The sequence below is a fragment of the Equus przewalskii genome, chromosome 27, assembly GCF_037783145.1.
Source record: "Equus przewalskii isolate Varuska chromosome 27, EquPr2, whole genome shotgun sequence".
NCBI classification, from domain to species: Eukaryota; Metazoa; Chordata; class Mammalia; order Perissodactyla; family Equidae; genus Equus; species Equus przewalskii.
The window spans coordinates 10,685,260-10,699,841 of NC_091857.1; the positions used below are offsets into that span (position 1 = coordinate 10,685,260).

Consider the following 14,582-nt stretch of genomic DNA (forward strand, 5'->3'; position numbering starts at 1 on the left):
TGTTCTCTCACCTCCAATCTATATTATGTTCCTCATTAGTTTCTCACACAGCATCCTGTCCTTTTCCTTCATGGCATGTATCACAATTATAGTTGCCAATTTATGTGGGTGTTTATTTGAATATTGTCTGTCTACTCCCCTAAACCCTGAGCACCATGAGTGTAGGACTCATGCCAATTGTAGTACCATTTCAGATATAATACCCAGTACACAGAAGATGTACCATAAACATTCACTGATGCCTGCTGTGTCTTGGGCATTGTTCTTGGCACTGGAGATATAGAAGTGATAAAGACAGCCCCCTGTGCTCATGGAGCTGATATTTGAATATAAAGGTCCAGAAACTGAACACATAAATATATTCCTCTGATCAAGGACTTTATCAATGTAGGGTGCTAAATAGAAAGTTGGAATTTATAAAATACGGAACACATGTCTGTCTTACCCCAATGAGAGGGTCCCAAAGCCCAGATAGCCTCATTCTGTCTGTGTTTTTTTAACCCTGCCAGACTACCTCTGAGTGTGACTTTTGCTCTGGCACTTAGAAACCCTCATCAATGGCATTCTTTGTCCTCCTTTCCATTTGTACTGGCAGCTGAGAAATTTGGCAATTCCTTACATAGTGACTAATAGTAATACTTCTTTGCAGATGTAATGCACCATATAAATGGCAAGTCCTGTACAAACACTAAATAATTAGTCTTCATAATAACCCTAGCAAGATAGAGTGTAAAACTCACTGTTTGTATGGAAATAACTGAGTCATTGTGAATATACCTATTAAAATCATGGCATAGTGGAAGGATGTGTGATGTGATTCTGGAATTCTTGACTTCTGTTTTTTGACTCTTAAACAAACATATCTGCAAATAATACCATATAAAATGCTGTTTTACAAATGCTGCATTTTTTTAAGTTAATAAATCCACTTTATTTATAGTAGTTTAAAGTGTGTAAAATGCAAATATCCAGTAAGCTGCTGACATCTTTAAGTTAGAACATATGATTTTAGCAACTTGACGTGCTATGGCAGTACATTTTTTTATGATCCTCCAGACTTCATGTTGGCTGAATATTAACTATTTAAATGTTGATCCTTATTGATGTATGCCTTTCTCTGGAATGCATTACAGATTTTAACTTAAATCTAGTATGCTAAACTTAGCTTCCCTTTGTCTTGATGACTTGGTGCCATTGTGATAAACACTAGGGTGTATCATGTACTGTTGTACCACACGTAATTTCTGAAGTGAAATAATTAAACCATGAAACATTGACTACAGATAGCCATGGGGGCTTTTCATAAGAAATGTCATTGTGGTGTCCAGGTTTCTGCAAAATGGGAATATGGTTTAAGCTTGGATCCACTCCGGAAGTAATTCTAAGCATTAAAAGACCAGGAGTGGGGGTGTCCGCATTGCCGCAACCCAACAGAACTCAGAGGCATGCAACTGGGTTTAAGCTTGCTCCTCCATCATATGTTGTTTAAAAAGAACAAACAAATAATTTGCTATTACATTATTTTCATTCAGATAATAGCTTCTCCCTTTATTTGCAATGCTCTGTATTCATCAATAAAGTTGGGTGATGTTTGACATCCATTCGTACTATATCACTTTTGCAGAATGTACAATTTTTGAAAAGAAAATGTGCTCGTTTCCTAGGGTAGAGCAGAAGAGGTTTGTCAATCTTTAAAAACTCTAATAGTTGAGAAAATAAGTGCTTTTATCAGCGTACTTTCTTCCAGGATTGTAACCAAAGCATAACTTAAGGTTTAAAAATAAAGTTGCATGCTATAAAAAACACAAGTAGAAGATGACATAGTTATTGAAGACCATTCATAGATATATTCAGTGCCAAATGCAAAAAAGTAAATAGATATCCTTTTGGAAACAGTCGTAATTAAATCATAAATTTATACAGAATTGATGGTTGCATGCGTCATTTTAAAAAGGAAATTACTTAATTTAAAAGATGGATGCTTTAAGATGGATAATACCTCGTGGAATATTATTTTACACATTATCATTTTAGTTTTCCTCTTCAATGAGTTAAGGTACTTTTCTGTACCTTCGTCCTTTTTGTTCGAATGTTTTAAAAAGTTTGGAATTATTACTTTGTTTTAAGAAATATTAAGGAGTTTTGAACACATTTGTGCCCCAGATAACACTTTGCTTTAATGCTGTGATCTTAAAAAGTTATAAAAGCCTTATGATATACTTTCTTATCTAGCTCTCAAAACATATATCTTAGTACAAAATAACCTATAATAAAACTCTCTTATACTACTATTTTCTGAGAAGTTGTTTTTGACAGACATCAGCATTTCATATAAACTTTACTGCAAGGAAAATACAAGTTATAGCATAGCTTCCAGGCACAAAGTATATACTCAGTAGAGATGTGTTAAATGAAAGAATCATGGTTATTTTGAAATTAGATAACATTTATGTCAGCGTGTAAGTGAGCTGTTAGATAGAGAACTAGAGGGATCAGAGAAGTTAAATAATACAGTTTCTAATCAAAACTGAAGACTGGGGCGCTGGCCCCGTGGCCGAGTGGTTAAGTTCACGCGCTCCGCTGCAGGCAGCCCAATGTTCCGTTGGTTGGAATCCTGGGCGCACACATGACACTGCTCATCAGGCTAGGCTGAGGTGGCGTCCCACATGCCACAGCTAGAAAGACCCACAATGAAGAATATACAACTATGTACTGGGGGGCTTCGGGGAGAAAAAGCAAAAAAAATAAAATCTTTAAAAAAAACTCTGAAGATTAGGTAAGTGATTAGGAATTTTGAAGGCAATTAAAGTGGTACATTGCAACAAAGGCCTGCTGTTATTGAGCATCTGTAAAGTTGTTGTCTTTGAGAATATATCTCCTCATTTATTGTTTTCCTCTAATATGACATGTTTTGAAGAGTTTCATTGATTTTTTTTTTTCTTTCTCCAGTTGACAATTTACTTCTATTTGCTGCAAGGTTTCATTGACAATGTAGTCCTTTAAGTAGAAAAAAAAAATCCTAAGACTGAATATTATCTTCCTCTGTTTTTCCCAAGATACTCACTTCTAATTAAAATGTTCATGTTTAATTAAAATGCTGATTATTGTTTCAGCTTTTCCAGTCATTTTGTTGTTGAAACAAAAGGAGAACCATTGATAAGAGTTAGCATGACTTACATTAAGTGAATGATGAATCTAATTCTCAATATGCCGCTGAAAATTTGAAGTGGAAATTTCTGAGAAAATACAAGAACATGGAAAAATCTGAGAAAATACAAGAATTCAGAATATATACAAAGATAGTATTTGACTGATAGAAGGGAAATTTCTCACTCAACTTCTATTTCAATGGAAAGAGACTGAAATATTAATTATATCGTGATAGCTATGTATTTAGAATCGTGCACACTGTTGAGACTAGATAGGTGGGCAATTTGATAGAGTCCTTGGTGGACTAGAGATCTGCAGTCTGGCTCTGCTCCTAAGTCCTTACAAATTCCTCATTCATAAAATTAAACTAATTACTTCACTTTATCATAGGCTTGTTATAAAGATTAAATGAGCAGATACTTGGTATGGTTCCTTATATAGTAAATGTTCAGTAAACATCGGCCATTGTTAACGTTACCATTATTAGTATTTATGTGACGTGCTCCTGTCCCCACTGAGGAACCTTAGATGATTAATTTCTAAAAGAAAAAGTTTGAATCACACATCTCTCAGGGCTCTAACTGCACTGAGATTCTGTGATTCATGAAGCCAGTTCACAGATGTTCACCACATGATTAGGGAACACAATTAGTTTGAGGAGCACTTGAGCTTTACCAAAACTGGGTAGTCATGGGGCTGCAGTGCACTGATGTACCATCACTGGTGAGCTGAGCCTTCTGCAATAATGGCATGGATTTGCTGGAAATATGATGGATTAGATAAGAGATTCATTTTACAGTAAAATGGTAACATGGTGTAAAAGGAGCACGGCCTTGGAAATTGGGATACCTGTGTTTCCATCTGTTCTCTTCCTGTCAAGTAACACAGCTAGTGACAACGTTTCTCGGGACTCAATTGCCTCTATTTATGATGGATTAGATATTGTCAAAGACCCCTGCCTGTTCTACAATTTTGTTCATTCAGTTCTACAATTTCCCACAGTGCTCTTAAAGAGTGTGTTACAAATATTAAAGTCTCCATAATACTTGAAACCGTTCCTGTTTAACTTTTTTTTTCACTTTGCCTGCTGTCTTCTCAGCATCACCCAAATAGGTTGCAAAGTCACCACTGAATTTTAATATTTTTTTCTGAAAATATGTTTACATATTCTGAGAATTGTAATAGAATTTTTATATAGATTTTCAGAAAGAAATGATTATGTTTTATTTTGTTTTAAAAGACAAAACTTAGTTAACCATTTTTTTTGGACAAAAACCTTCTGGGAGATTCAAAGATTCAATGAAGCTTTTCCTTTTTCTAACTTAGAATGAAAAAAGTGAAAAGTGGTTGAGCCAAATTATATGCACCAACCTGTCGACATAAAACTGTTACATGCATATGGAAGAAATATAATATTAGGATGATCTGTGATTCATTTAACAACTTTTCAGGTGATATTTACTTGGATACATTATTTATGTTATTTGCTCTTTTTGAAATTAATATTAAAGCTTCTTTTCAAAAGTTAGTTCCAGATTTCAGAATTTCATACTATTCAAATCAAGAAACAGTTGAAAATATGCGCTTTGACTAATAGAGATATTAGAGAAGAAAAGGAGAGACTTTTTAAAAAGGAGATCTATATTTGAGAATATTTATAGATACCAATGGTTTTTCTGCCAAGATGCTGCCAATCATTTGAATTCAATTTTTATTTTAATTACTTAAATATACAAATGAATTAAGAAAATTGGATAATTTAACTAAAAGTTCGTTTCATTTTATAATGTGACACATACTGTTTTTTCCCCAGAAGGAAATTTTCAGGACAAATATAAGGAAGAAAAGTTGCTTTTACAGAAGAGAGAAAAAAATCTTAAATTCATAACTTTATCCAGGGTTGCCTGTAGCCATAGGCAATGCTAGAGTTTTATGCTGTACAGCTGCAAAAATAATTACATGAGCATTATCTAAGCAACAATCTTTAATGGATTACATTTTGTTAGCTTTTCATTCTGTACTATAAAAACCCAAATAATGTAGTAAATGGGGGGAAAAAACCCCTTGATTTATGTGATTTAGACCTTTGATATTTTGGAAAGACATTTTATTATTCATTGGTTTATTTAAGATATGATCTCAATTTGTAAATAAGATATAGTGTTACCAAGTTTGTTCTAAGCTCACCAAATAGGAAAACTGTGCAAATTATTTCTTTTTATTCAAAAAGTACTTTACCTTTGCATGTTTCAAGGATGTTAACGTTTTTCAGATTTTATCTTAGATTAATAACATGATCTTGCAAAGGCACGTTCTGTTTCTCGAGGTCAATTCATTTGCTTTTCCTAGAAACCTTACATTTTATTTGTGGGACATTCTTAACATCTAATGGCAATATAAGTTCATAAATAGTGACAGTCTTCATACTCTGTTCTTTTATTATGTGGTAACAGTAGCTGGAGTTTCAGCTCCACAGGGTTCACCTTTGTGTCTATAATTGTATTCATAAATAGCATACAGTATCGAAGTTAGAATTTCAACCATGTGGTGTGATCGGACTTCCTTTTCTTTTTCCTTTTACTGTTTCTTCCAAAGGCGAGGCCACAAGTCTCCTCTTTGAGGTAGTATTTTCCAAGTGTTAACGTAGTCATATTGTGTCCAAGTTGTCTCAATATGGATTAAAAACCGGTTTTGCTTGAGTGGGTATTAAGGCTTACTCAGATGTATGCACTTACTTAGTTGGCAGAGAGGAAGGAAAAGTAGAGAATTGCAAGAGAAAAATATAGGATTTTGTAAGCGTGTAAGCTTGTTTGAGGTTTTGAAACCAAAATTTAAGAGGGACTTTTGAAATAATGGTTTGAGCATAAGTTTTTCACATTGTAGTATTTCATCCCTGAAAATTTTTTTAAAGCCCATTGAAATGCAAAGACGTCCATTCCAGTACAAAATTGTAGTATTAAATATTCAATAGATTTTAAAAGATAAATAGCATTTATCCCTTCAAATCTACACCCTTAACATACCAATGAACATTTAAGTACCATTTTAAATTAGATTACTAAAATTTTTCACATTTTATTACACACCAGGGGAGAATGGGGTGAGAGAAAGATAACTAACATTTTTAGTCTTTGTACTGAAGTATATGTCTCCATACCTGCTTTGTAAATAGGGAAAAAAGATATTAAGTAGTGTGTTAAGATAACCTATCTACTAAACAACAAATTATTCACTAGAGTTGTGATTTAAGACAGACTGATGTCAAATAATTCATGACTTCTTTTTTTTTATTATTATTTTTTTAAAGATTTTATTTTTTCCTTTTTCTCCCCAAAGCCCCCCGGTACATAGTTGTGTATTCTTCATTGTGGGTTCTTCTAGTTGTGGCATGTGGGACGCTGCCTCAGCGTGGTCTGATGAGCAGTGCCATGTCCGCGCCCAGGATTCGAACTAACGAAACACTGGGCCGCCTGCAGTGGAGCGCGCGAACTTAACCACTCAGCCACGGGGCCAGCCCCTAATTCGTGACTTCTTGATGTTAACAGGAGCTGAAGACAAATTTACTGTATGGACTATTTTTTGAAATGCATATATGGTTTATTTCCTGCATTTATTACAACAGTTACAAAGTGAATAATACTGCTTGTTTTAGAGGATGTTAATGTTACATTAGTATCCAGTTGAGATTACAGTAATGAATTGTTTCCTCCTCTAAAAGGTAGCGTTAATATAAAGGGGACTAATAATATCTCTCGCCTTGAATAGGTTTAAGGATTAAATGAATAATATATATCAAAAAAACCAAAAAACCAAAAAACTTATAACACACAAAGTGACATTGTTGGTAGCAGTGCTGTTATCATGCTTGGTGCCTTCTCCCTTACTCTGTGATAATGGAAACACATAGACAGCATTTTGAATATAATTGCTTTGCAAATACTTTTAAAGTCTTTATAACGAGCATATTTAAATTATGACTATATACTGATACACTAATTTGAAATATCTTTAAAATATCTGTCAATGAAATGCATGTTTGGAAATATATTTATTTTTACTTTTAATATTTTGGTTTGTTTGTGTATGTAATTCATTTAGTAATAGAAAGCATCATCTCAATGTTTCATGTAAGAAAAAGGAGGATTCAGTGCTATTCATCAGCCTGTGGATGAAAAAATGTAGATAGTAGGTCAAGAAGAAATGCAAGTTAAAGATAAGCCAAATGCTAACTGCAAGGGCCCTAAGAGCAAAAGGCGCTTGCCCCCTGGCCTCTGAAGAATATCAAATTACCCCTGCTGTGTATGCTTAAGGCCAGATATCTTTATTGAATTGCGTATGTCTGTAAGTAGATATAGATTCTTGAAGACGTATTGAGATAGCTGTTAGTAGTAGTTTATTATAATAAACATCTCTTTTGCTGAAGTTCGGAGATAAGGACTGTATATCTCACTATTGACTATAACGGTTTAACCTTGTTCCTACAGTACTACGGGATGACTTCAGACAAAATCCTTCCGATGTCATGGTGGCGGTGGGAGAGCCTGCAGTGATGGAATGCCAGCCTCCAAGAGGCCATCCTGAACCCACCATTTCGTGGAAGAAAGATGGCTCTCCACTGGATGATAAAGATGAACGAATAACTGTGAGTATTTAGTTCAGCAGTGGGGCACATTTCTAGATCTAAGTGGATGTATCTTCACCAAAGAAAAAGAGAAAAGTGAAATGGGTTTTTTTTTTTCTGAGGAAGATTCACCCTGAGCTAACATCTGTTGCCAATCTTCCTCTTTTTGTATGTGAGCCACCGTGACAGAATGACCACTGACAGACCAGTGGTGTAGGTCTGTGCCCGGGAACTGAACCTGGGCCACCAAAGCAGAGCGTGCTGGACTTAACCATGAGGCCACCAGGGCTGGCCCTGAAGTGGGTTCTTTTAAACAAAGGATTGTATGATCTCCCATTTTCAATTTTTCCTTTAAAATAAATGTATTTTAATTCTCCTTGTGTTGACATGAAAATAAGTGAGAAGAATGCGTGTTGTTTAGTTTGGACGTCAGTAAAACAAAACTATAATTTGTACATTAATGTCTTAGAGTTAACACTTTTATGTAAGATTTAATTATCATCATAACTCAGGGTATATTGCATTTCCATGTGTTACAGTAAAAAGTTGTTTATGAAAAAATTCATTAATATAGTATGTTTCCAGAAGGCCTCCTAAATCACTTCAGGATTTTTTTAATCCCTTATTCCTTTTTAAATTGCTTTTCTGTTCTATAGAGTTCGATATTGTTTCTGAAAAATAAAATTTCATTCTGAATGATGGCTAATGATGGATTTATCTCATTCCAAAATAAAATCATGTGACTAGATTATTGGATTTCAAATTCCTGCTGTGATACGAGTAGAGGAGTGTGCTATCTGTGGTAGGAAGTGATTGTTTTCCCTTTGATATCGGTAATTCTGTACAGTGACTCCTCTGCTTTTTCTGCCTCGTGAGGTGTTTACTAAAGCACCTAAATAACTGAACTCTCATCGAGTCTATGATGGTACAACATTCCCCTTTACCACTTTCTTTGTTCTGCGCACACTTTTTGTCCATTGTGAATTCATAGAACGAGATGAAAAGTTCCCCGGGAGAATGTGTGTGTAAGGAAAAGTCACTGCTAAAGTTGGGAAAGGACAAAGTTATAACACAGACCACATAATCCTAATAAACGTTTGCACTATTTCCGAACAACCAGTTAGCAGATTACCATGAGAATTAAATAGTGAAAAACAATAGGGAAGATTGTGGTAGACAAGGTTTTAGGAACCTTGAAAGAAAATCAAGCATTTTTCCTGCACTGATCTGAACTAGGATGAGTCTCTCAAAGGATTTTTATAATTATAGGAATTGGGGTAAAATGACCTAGCTCTACTTTTAAGAGGTGCTGAAAAATCACATGGCAAAGTGAACCGTATGTGGCAACATTGGTTTTGGGAAATGGAGTCAGGAGCACAGGGGAATAGAGAGTATAGGAACAAATGCTTCTTTTGTTAGTGATAACAAATTCCTTTTAGATTTATGTGCAATTAAGATAATATTTTTTCCTTAAAAACATATTCTAAGTCATTTAATGACCATTATCTGTAATTCCCATTTCCCTGCCCTAATGATTCCAACACACTGGAACCATTATTATCTATCTCCTCCCTCATATCTTTCCTGATTACCTATTTGTGTTTAATACGAATTAATAATAAAATTCCCAGCATTGTCGATGCAGCATTAAACAGAAATCAGTGAGTGCTGTTTATATTCTGGAGTTTATATTCTTCTGGAGTTTGTATTCTGTGAGTAGACAGATAAAATCAAAATAGAGAGTACAATAGATAGTATGTTAGACCATAATAAGTTCTATAGAAAGATAAAGTAGTCAAGAGCTAGACAGATTCATTAGGATTGGGGTAGGATTTCTGTTTTAAATAGGATGACCAGAAAATGCTTCATGTAAAGACCTGAAAAATTAAGGGCAGGAACTATACAGGTATCCGGGGAAAAACTGTTCTAAGCAGACAAAATAGTAAATTTAAAGACCCTGAGTTGGGGCATGCCTAACACATTCAGAAAAGAGCAAAGTGGTCAGTGTGGGTTAAGCAGAGTGAGCACAGTAGGAGACAGCAGCAGGGGTAACAGCTAGCCAGACTGTGTAGGACCTTCTAGACCTTGTAAATAGTTTGGCTTTTCCTCTGAGTGGGCTGGAAGGCATCAGAGTTTTCTCAGCAGAATCCTCTGCTGTCTTGAGAACACACTGAAGGGTGATAATGGCAGAAGCAGGGAGACAAGCTGGGAGCTTTTGCAAAATCTAAGCAAGAGGGAAATGGTGGTTTGGACCAGTCTGCTAGGAGGGGAGGTAATGGGGAGTCATTAGATTCTGGGTCTGCTGTGAAGCAACAGCCAACAGAATTTGCTCATGGATTGGATATGGCTTTGAGGAAAAGAGGAGTCAAGGATTACCTTCGTTGGTTGGTCTGAGCAACTGTAAAGATGGAGATGCCATTAACTGAGATGCCATTAATTGTAGAAAGAGATGATTTAGGGTTGGAAATATCAGGAGCTCAGTTTTAGACATTGTAATTTTGAAATCCTCATTAGATATCCAAGGATAAATGTCAAATAGGCAGCTGGAAACATGAGTCAGAAATTCAGAGTTGAGGTTGAGGTTGGAGAAAAAATTGAGTTGTGGTACACATAACAAGTACTCATTACTACGTAATCGCTCCCTCCTTCTGGGCAGATGAAAGACTCTGCTTCCCAGCTTCCTTGCTGTTGGGCAGACCAATTTTACTAGTTCAGCTTCATGGGCTGTGAGTGGAAACTACAGAAATTAAATACTAGTGAGCGAGCCTCCAGAACGCTCTTTCTTCACCATGTGGCAACCAAGGCTGCATGTCCCAGCTAGTCCAGCTACAACTTGGAGGACACCCCAGGAACCTGGCCCCTGACTGATGTGTAACAGAACTTTCCACCCCTCACCTCTGTCTTCCTATGACGGACATGTAGAATGAATGAGAAATAAATCTTTGTTGTATTAAGTCAAGGAGAATTTCTTACCACAGACTAATGGAACCTATTCTGATGAATATGGGAGTCATCAGTATGTACATATTATTTAAAAATAAGAGACTGAAATCACCAAGGGAGTGATTATACTTAGAAAGGAAAAGAGGTCCAATGTTTAGCTCTCAGGGAGAAGATGCAGAAAGAGGCATGGAGACTGAGAGGAAGCAGTCAGTGAGAGAGGAGAAGAACCGGAAGGGCATCCAAGTGAAGACAGTGTTTTAAGGAGGTGGCAATGACTGAGTCAGTTGCAGCTGGTAAATGAAGGAATATGAAGATTGAGAATTGACCACTGGATTTAACAACTTGGTGGTCAGTCATTGATGACCTTGACTTGGGCAGTTACAGTGGAGTGGGGAGCTTAAAACCTCATTGAACTGATTCAGGAAAGATTGGAAAGACTGACATCAGATAGAGTATAGACACTTCTTTTTATATTGTATCTCATACTCTCATACAATAGATAAAAAATAAAGCTGAATATAGCCTCACATTTTGAGAAGTCTTAGTTAATCTTAAAGGTTTTACTGTGTGTGTGTGTGCACATTATGTGTGTGTATTTTCTTGTGACATTAACAGTTTAAAACATCTATAGTATATTTCATTTTTTAAAAAATGCTCAGAATTTCCTGTTGTAGCACATATTGAATTAGAAGAAATGTTATGGTTTATGCCTAAATGTTTACTTTATTATAGGATCTTCGCTAACATTTTGTTGTCTAGAGGGTGCCATCCTGTAATTAAAGAGTACCAGTCCTCTCACACGAGTAGGTTAGAGTCGCTATAAGAACCATCTCCAATCAGGAATCAAGCAATTTAAAGTTGCAGTAACCTATGGCTATGAAACCATGCCAAGACGGTAATGTATAAATAATCTTAAAATCATTTAAATGCTGCCAAAATGATGATCCACGATAGTGTTCCATATGCTAGGAAGTTGTAACATCTGAAACTTTTACTGTTTCTAAGACCATCTGTGTGTTTTGTATAAATTATGACTGTTAAACTGATAAAACACTAGAGGTAAAAAAGCACATTTATATATGCAGGGAAATGAATAGATTAAAAACCAGCAGTTTGGGTTCAAAATTACATTCTTATTTAGATCATAATAGTTTTTGCTTTATTTTCTTCCTTTAGGCAAAACTAAAATTGAGTGATTAAAACAAAAACAGAATGCCTCATGTTATTTCCAACTCTTTTATTTTCAAAAATTGAAAGTAAATTCTTAAGAGATGTGGGTTATTAAATATTTTGTGCGATTCTTCTTTTCTAAGCTTTGTTTTCTTTTCTATTGTTAACGTACTTTGCCAAATGTGTTGAGTACAGACGAACAGGAGATTAAAGCACATAATATCTTTATGAAAGGCAAGTGAAGATTGCATGGTTATTGCTACAGTTTTAGTTATAGGAATTTCTAGAGTTCTTTAATGTGGTGGCTTTCTTTGTTGAAAATTTCAAGTACAACTCTGCCAGCTGTGAGAACAAAGACACACCCTACAAAAAGGGGAAATATGTAATTGAATTGTAGCTGCACCTGTATTTTTTGATGTTGTTAAGTCATTTCTTTTTGCATTGACCTGGATTCTGAGCCAAATTTTAGATCTATGATGATTATAAACCAGGAATACATAAATAGCATTTTCTCATTTTCCTACCTGACAGGAGAATCTTTTAGAACTCTTTTGGCACATATTTCTTAGAATAATTTAAGGAGGCCTTAGATGATGTTTGTCTCTAGTGTTCTTTCTTTCTTTTCTTTTTCTTCTAGACATAAGTATTTATATTTAGAGTTAGAAATAAAAGTAGTTTAACTGGAAAGCTGGATTAAATAGATTTACTTCATATGTCTGAGACTTAGTCATACCTATTATTAATAAATGAAATTTTCTCATAGAGCTGAATCAGAGGACCAAAGACTTCTTTTTGATGTAGAACAACATTTAGACATACCTGACAAAAAGTGAGATATTTATACTTTATTTCGTAACATTTTGGAAGTATCATACTTAAGTTCAAGATTATTTTGTAAGGGTGAAAATGGAGAACATTAAGATTGGAAAAGAAAGTAACACCAAATATTGACAAAATAGCAGTTTTGTGTTCAGTCAAAAAACTAAAGTTGCCCTTGAATTAAAGGGAAAGTTAAAAGCAGTTAAAAGTAGACATCACAAATATTTTCCTAGATTATAAAAGGACTTAATTATGTATGAAGATGGTTAATTACAGAATTATGTTGAATAAAAGCTGACAAGTAGACACAAAAAGGCCCAAGAAAAACTTTAGTACGATTTTGGAGTGAGTGGAATGGAGGCATTGGGAGAGAGAAGAGGAAGTAACTGATGTCCAAACATTGTAAAAGGCATTAAGTTTATTTAAAAATTTGCCATTATTTTATATTTGTTGATCTGGGTGATATTAATATTATCTTAATGAAAAGCCAAGTTTGTTATAAATTATCACAATTTCAGGGGTCACACAATTGTTCAGCATCTGAGACATGAGTTTCCCACGTCTTTCTCTTGGGTCTCTGAGATGAACACCCTCCTGGTGGTAGCTACTGGAATTGCAAGCATAGAAGGAAATAGCCAATCTCTCCTGGAGGATAGTTTATAAATAAAATGTATTTAATTGAATATTTTAATCATAAGAACAAATGTATTCATAAACTAAAATATTAAGGTATCCAATAGTACCTAGTAAGTAATCAAACAAGAGCAACTACATGGTTTACCTCAACATATGATAAATTGAAATAGCAAATTGATACTGTTATTTTAAGAAAAGGATAGCCATATGTATTTATATATGAGATCTGATGATTTACAGCTAATAATTAAACCTTTTGATTCGGATTAGTAAATATTTATAGGATCAATAGTAAATTCTCAATACCTGGAACATGGTAAACATGCAATAAATCTTTACTGAATGTTGCAAGCTCTTCGGCTTAAGTCTGTCATGAAAATAAATTGAAAATAACCACTCCGTTTTTTTCAGTCTGAAATTTTCCAAAAAAAATGTCAAGTTTTAGAAATAGTTATTATAGGGACACCAACAATTTACTAATCTACCTTAGTAATAACAATAGCCATTGTGTTTTGACCATCGGCCATATACCAGATGCTTTATTTTATCTCCTATAATTCCCTTGAAAATTCAGTGGATAAGATGTTTTTTTTCCTTTTTGGCACACTTATACCTGTCAATTCAGCCTCCTGGAAAATATGATGAAGCTGATAATGATAGTAAACACTTAACATAGCTCTTAGTGTGTGTCAGGACCTATTCTAAGCACTTTGTGTGTACTGACCCATTTAATCCTGACAACAACCCTGTCAGATAAATACTAAAATTTCACTAAGGCAGTGGTTAACTCCAAACTGGCTGGGAGGACAATTATGAGGGCACCTGGCTTTTGTTCACTGATCCGATTTTCTGTAGGGTCCTATAGATTTTGCTACATATAGAAGGATTCTGATTTACTATCAAGGCAAATTTCAATTTAGAATGACAGTAACTCAGTTTCTACTCTGAAATATTGTCTTTAAGTTTTCAATGGTCTGGAGAGATTAGTTTACACAGTGGAGGTTATAGTGGTCTTGAAACTAAGTTAGTACATTTGAGAATTAGTCCATATTATGTCCATTAATGAAAACTATCACATAACATAACATAACAGATCTATAAAATTGAAGTTTAGCAGTTTCACAAAACATGTTGCAGAAATGGTCAAGTTTGACCAAAGTTTATAGTTCACATAAACTAAAAATATTTATTCTGGACTCTGGAAGTCTTACCTCAAAAGATATTAGAAGATTATCTAAAGAGG

At 34.7% G+C, this 14,582-nt stretch overlaps 1 protein-coding gene across 16 annotated transcripts in view; it reads left to right on the forward strand.

Moving 5' to 3' along the window:
- The window catches only part of ROBO1 (roundabout guidance receptor 1), a 1,062,925-nt gene that overhangs the window by 918,603 nt on the left and 129,740 nt on the right, over window positions 1–14,582 (forward strand). For all 16 annotated transcript variants that reach the window (XM_070597856.1, XM_070597864.1, XM_070597866.1 and 13 more), the window contains one exon: window positions 7,635–7,792. In XM_070597856.1, coding sequence (XP_070453957.1) covers window positions 7,635–7,792 — 158 coding nt within the window. The remainder of the gene's footprint in view (window positions 1–7,634; window positions 7,793–14,582) is intronic.